Here is a 6000-nt window from a genome sequence, read left to right as displayed (position 1 = left end):
GTTCTGAGGATCTTAGTTCGTAGCACAACTTTGTTGGTTGGGGGACTTTGAAAGCAGTTTCCTTACCTCGGTCGCGGAGGCCCAGACACTTTTCCTCCCCTCCGGGCTGCACCGAAGCCAAGGCAGCAAAGGGGAGTCGCAAGCTCCTTGTGTATTGGTGGGGAGAGGAGGTTTGAGCCGAGTTGTCACCATCCCTCGCCCACCCCCGGTCTGGCGCTCTCGGTTGGCACGTACATCATCTATTAACTGCTGTCCCTGGACGCAGTGCATGATATATTCATTTTTATCTTTAGTAAATTATAAATGGAATTCTCGGCGCGCTCGTGTCTGTCTGCTCGTGTAGGGCTACCGAAAGGAGGCGGAGAGGAGGCTGTGGCCCGGATCCTGACCCTGATTGTATGAATAAGTAAGCAGGATACAAGTGATTGGGTTAGATGCTGTGAAGATTTTTTTTTTTCTTTTCTTTTCTTTTCTTTTCTTTCTTTCTTTTTTTTTTTTTTAAGTTAGGAAGAGGGTAAAAAGACAGCCGGGGGGGTGGGGGGAAGGCAAACAGTGCATCCCCAAATCCTCCCACTTTCGCCCTTCTCGCAGCCAGTTGCCGTGCTGCTTCTGCGGCTTTTAAGGTCTGGCGGCGAAGGAATGTCTGCCCCCAACCCGCGACCGCGGTCCCCACTTTCAGCTCAGACGCGCTGATGTGCAGACGGGTCTTGTCCTCCCAGGGCGGCGCCGGGTCTTGGGTGCGGGACACGCGCGGGGCCTGAGCACGGGGACCTGGGAGCCTGAGCCTGGGGCAGCGGAGCCGTTGAGCCGCAGGAAGGACGGCCGCGGGGAGGCAGCCTGGCCGCGCGCCCGCCCGGACCCGCTCCCTACCTGCCCCCGCCCGCCACCTCGCCCGCGCCGGGGGACAGGCCGCCCAGCCCTCTCTCGGCCCGACGGCGCCCCATGTCCCCAGACACCTGAGCGCCGGCCGCGCCGAGGAGCCTCCCACGGGGACAGCCACCGGTGCCCTTCCTTGCGAGGAAGATGGGGCTGGAGACGCTTTCCCTGGGGATGCTCGCGTGGCTGGTGGCCACGGGGGCTGTCCTCTGCGCGGAGCTGGGGGTCTGCGCCGGCCTCGACTATGACTACACTTTCGGTGGCAACGGAGAGGAAGAGGCGGAGGCGCTGGACTACAAGGATCCGTGCAAAGCCGGTGAGTGCCCTCTCGGGGCGAGACGGCGGGGGCGCGGCTGGCGCTGGGAGGGCGCCGGGTCTCACCTGTCTCCTTCCCACCCCCTCCCCACCCCGAGGGGCCGCGCCGCCTCCTTTGCCGCAGCTCTGCGCCGGCGGGACCGAGTGCCAAGCTCTGTCACCGAGTTTGGGGACCTCCTGGAGTTCCTACACCCCCCCCCCCACCCCCGCCCCGGCGCGGCGTGACGAGCCGCGGACGCAGCAGCCAGAGCTCTGAGTCCAGCGCCCGCGGCCCGGCGCTTCTCCGGCGGCGCCGCCCTGGTGCCGGGCGCCCGCGATCCCGCGCTCGGGCGGGCGGACTTCACATCGGGACACCTTCGCCCCCTCTCGGCCAGGGTCCTGTGTGCGTCCCAGGCGACAAGGGGATGGCGACGTCCTCCAAAGCTCCCCCGCTGAATAGATTCAGAGCATTTGCCCATTTCAAGAAACCTTAAAAACACTTCCAAGTTGCCGTCCCATTCAAACTCGTTTCTCGCCCCCACACCCCGTTTGCACCCTGAGACCTGCGGTGGGACCGGGATGCCCCTCCCGGCCCTTCTCCCGCCGCCTGAGGTCGGAGTCACACGCCCTGGCCCCGGGCCCTGTTCCACTGAGTTGAGGCCGAGGTGAACTGGGGTCGGTGGACCCACCATTCACTTTGCGAGGAAAGTGATCACGAGGGTGCTGGGGACGATTAGGTGAGTGCCTGTAAGCAGAAGGCACGTTCTGCCGCATCTCAAGAGGAAGGGAGGGCAAAATCCCCAAAGTAGCTTTGCCGCTCTGATTCTGTGCGGATGGTCTGCATGCGATGTCTTCCTTTCCTTAGCTAGGTAAACCTCTTTTGACCTCTCTTGGGCCTGAAGTTAGGAAAGATGTACGCAAATCAAGGAAAATGCTGGAAATTCCCTTGTTAACTTGTACCTTTGATGGCACATTGTTCTGACAAGGAGGGTATGTTTGTGACAGGGAGCATATGTGTTCGCGTTATCAGATCTTTCTTGGTGCACTCTTACTGCGTGTACTTCTTCAAACTTGGAGTAGCTTAGCAGAAATATGTCAGTCTGGAATTCAGAATTCTGATTTAATTCAATTTTGCTTATAAGTTTCCTCATCACCTTTAACATTCAGTCTATCCCACCAGAAGTTTCCTAGGCCTTCCTTGATAGTTTAGAGGACAAGACACCTTTCTGCTGTGGTTGGGCAGCCACCTCAGTATACAACTCTCTAAACCTACTTTTTATTGAGAAATTTGTTTTGAATAATGTTTGCAACTGGTTGAAAATTGAGGGTTTTCTTTTTTTTTTTTAAAGGAATTCCTTTATTTTTATTATTTATTTATTTATTTTTGGCTGAGTTGGGTCTTCGTTTCTGTGCGAGGGCTTTCTCCAGTTGCGGCGAGCGGGGGCCACTCTTCATCGCGGTGCGCGGGGCCTCTCACTATCGCGGCCTCTCTTGTCGCGGAGCACAGGCTCCAGACGCGCAGGCTCAGTAGTTGTGGCTCACGGGCCTAGTTGCTCCGCGGCATGTGGGATCCTCCCAGACCAGGGCTCGAACCCGTGTCCCCTGCATTGGCAGGCAGATTCTCAACCACTGTGCCACCAGGGAAGCCCGAGGGTTTTCTTGTTTTAGGAGAGGTAGAAATGAAGTATATTATTTCTAAAGATTGTCTACGAAAACACCTATTCTGATGCTCTGTTGTGTGAAAGATTCAGCCAGCTACCAATATAAGAAAATCAGGGCTTATCTATACATTGATCTGATTTCAGGAAAATAAATGTAGGTTTCTATACACATTAAAGTAAAAGCTTATGCTTTAAAAAATCATTAACTTCAAATATGCATATATTATAAGAAGTATCAAAAGTTAGCTAATTCATTTTCAGAAGTTATGTTGTTTCAGGCTTATCTTAACATTAGAAATTGTATAGAAGAAGGTTCTGTGAACATGTGTGTTTTTCTATTTAAGAGTGTTTGCAATTTTACAATTTAGTTGTACCATGTGTATTGAAACACACCTCAAGCATAAATGTCTATTTTCCTCAGCACATAAACATCCAGGCAAGATAAAAACAACAACAACAACAACAACCTTAAGAGCATTTACTTTTATTTTTCCTTTACTACTGGTTTATTTTTGAACAGAGCTGTTGAGGATAAACCAGCAATAAAACCAAATTTGAATGGATTATTATTCTAATCTTATTTCTTCCCAATTTTTGCGTACAAGAGGCAAACCTGTACATGTGTGTAATGAAAGAAATATAAGAATGGCCCAAGTGGAAGACTGAGAAGTATGGCCAAAATCTGAGATCACTTTTAAATGATCAACCCTGCTTTTTTAACTTAAAGAAATGAAAGGCTTTAATTTACCATCTTGGCTAAAGAGTAGCAAAATCTTAGTCCCTCTTTTTGGAACTGTATAAGACAAATAAAAGTAATAACAGGGAAAAATTAAATAGTACATTGAAATCCCAAACAAGAGTCAAAAAAAGTTCACTAAAATAAGAAAGATGAAGACAGATATGTGGAAGATAGCCAAAAAATAAGAGGGGGTGCTCTCCAGACTCCAGGATACCTTTGATCTGCCCTTCCCCAAGAGCAGAGTGGAGGGCATGGCCCACTGAATAAAATGCCCTTCTCTAACAGGGGTCCTAAAGTTCCTGAAACTATATGGTGGCTTGATGTCATAGTGACTAGCATAGCTTTATGGTTTCAAAGCACTTTGAGTACATTATTTCAGCTCAATGCACAGCCCAAATAGTGGAATTTGTTAATGTTACCATAACCCAGATAGGAAAACAGTTGCTCCATGAGGTCAAACCCATTTGTTAACGTTACCCAGAACTTGATTCCAAGTCTCCTTGCTCAAAGTCTGCTTGTATTAAACAATTACACTGTAATCTTAGCTGGCCTTTTGGAGGCCTTCCTTGAAATGCAAACAACAGAAATTTGTCCAGGTTTATCTGAGTCTAAACTAATAGAAGTGTAGTTACTTTCATTAACTGATATGAATGAAATGACTAAGAACATAATTTCATCTTTTCTAAATACAGTGAGAATATAAAGTCCTTGAGGACAGAGATCATAACTGATTTTTAATGTTTATCACAGGGATGGATTAACATTGTTAGATATCTGGAAAGTTCTCAATACCTTCTCATATCTATAGACTATTAATATTGATCTTCATCCCTCATCTACATCTCATTCTAACCAAGATCAAATGTTACCCAAGGAGAAATATTACTTGTTAAAATTATGCCATCCTTAATATATTTGTGAAACAAGATAACTTGTATGCCTTTCAAAACTCTGATTTGAAGTTCATGAAACTATAGGACAGAAAGGAAGATTCTGTGTTAATTTAACTTTGCTTTAGAAAGAAATTTTTGATATAAATAGAAGTAGATAAGTCAGTGTAGCACAGCCTCAGATGTAATTTGTATAGCCAAATCCATTAGGACAGAAAATAGGTAATTCATCTCTATATATAAACAGACACAAAGATGCAGATAATTCAAAGGAATGTCTGTCTTGCACATTAAGGTGTCAGCACAATACATAGTCATCTGAATTTGCAATCAGATTTCTCTTACTTTCTCTAGTTCAAAAGTGTCCTGAGGGATACTGAGAAGCTGATGCTGCAGGAGGTCATTCCAGAACAGAGACTGAGGAGTACTGTTTCATTGTTGTACTGTACCAGTAGATGTTAATCTGAGTATCTGTGAATATCTGTGAAGAGCCTGGGCAAATTCAGTGTGCAAATTAATCTCTCAGATTTGTCTATAGATTACCTGGAAAAGCAGAGACCTGATAAACCAACTCTGTGTTCTCTCCCTACTCCCTACCCCATTCCTTCCTCCCTCCCTCCCTCCTCCACCCTTCCTCCCTTCTTTTCTCTTTTTGTATTTAAGGGAGTATCAGGAAAGCACAGGCAATTGGAAATATAATATCTAAAGAGGAAGACTGAAAAAATTAGAATTTTGAATGATGAGTAGAGGCTGATAAGACTGATAAGGAAGGGTATCTTTATCCTCTTAAAGAAGTGTGAAAACTCTGAAAAAAAAGTCTTCCCTACCTTTAATCTTCTGAGTAAATGATTTTTTTTTTCTTGAAAAAAATCCAAGCATGATTAAAGGTCAGTGACTTGCAAGGTTAAATCTGTCTTTAGAGTGGCATATGCAAGCTTGTTTATATAGAAATAGGCTTTTGGTATCCTAAAGGATTATTATTTCTGCTTTTCTTTATAACCAGTGTCCTAATGTCCTAGTATACTAATTCTTGGGGAAATTTTCATAAATTTATAATCTCTCAGTAAGATCTTATCATTTTTTGGTTCTCAGTGTTGTACTTTCTAGCTTCATTGGCAGCCTCCTAGGTATGGCATTTTAGAATTTGATGTTGAACCCTATGTCTATTTTATTCCATCATAATATTAAATATCCAGACATATATTTATTGCCTGGCACCTCTTTAGGTTGCCAAACCCTCATGTTAAAAATGTATTTCATAGAGCTGCTTCTCTTAGCTAGTCTCTTCTGTTTTAGTTTTCATTCCTCAGATTTTTTTTTTTTTTTTAGAATTTTAATTTTATTTATTTATTTATTTTATTTTTGTCTGTGTTGGGTCTTCATTTCTGTGCGAGAGCTTTCTCTAGCTGCGGCAAGCAGAGGCCACTCTTCATCGCGGTGCGCGGGCCTCTCACTATCGCGGCCTCTCTTGTTGTGGAGCACAGGCTCCAGAGACGCGCAGGCTCAGTAACTGTGGCTCATGGGCGTAGTTGCTCCGCGG

The 6000-nt window shown here is 46.1% G+C and overlaps 1 protein-coding gene across 1 annotated transcript in view; it reads left to right on the top strand.

Annotated features, from left to right (window-relative positions):
- Positions 1 to 1023: 1023 nt before the first annotated feature.
- TLL1 (tolloid like 1) overlaps positions 1024 to 6000 on the top strand; it is a 220235-nt gene continuing 215258 nt past the window's right edge. Inside the window, exon 1 of the mRNA XM_068542094.1 lies at positions 1024 to 1192. Coding sequence (XP_068398195.1) covers positions 1024 to 1192 — 169 coding nt within the window. The remainder of the gene's footprint in view (positions 1193 to 6000) is intronic.

This window comes from Eschrichtius robustus, chromosome 4 (assembly GCF_028021215.1).
Source record: "Eschrichtius robustus isolate mEscRob2 chromosome 4, mEscRob2.pri, whole genome shotgun sequence".
Taxonomy (NCBI): domain Eukaryota; kingdom Metazoa; phylum Chordata; class Mammalia; order Artiodactyla; family Eschrichtiidae; genus Eschrichtius; species Eschrichtius robustus.
This window is presented reverse-complemented; position numbering and strand designations above follow the sequence as displayed.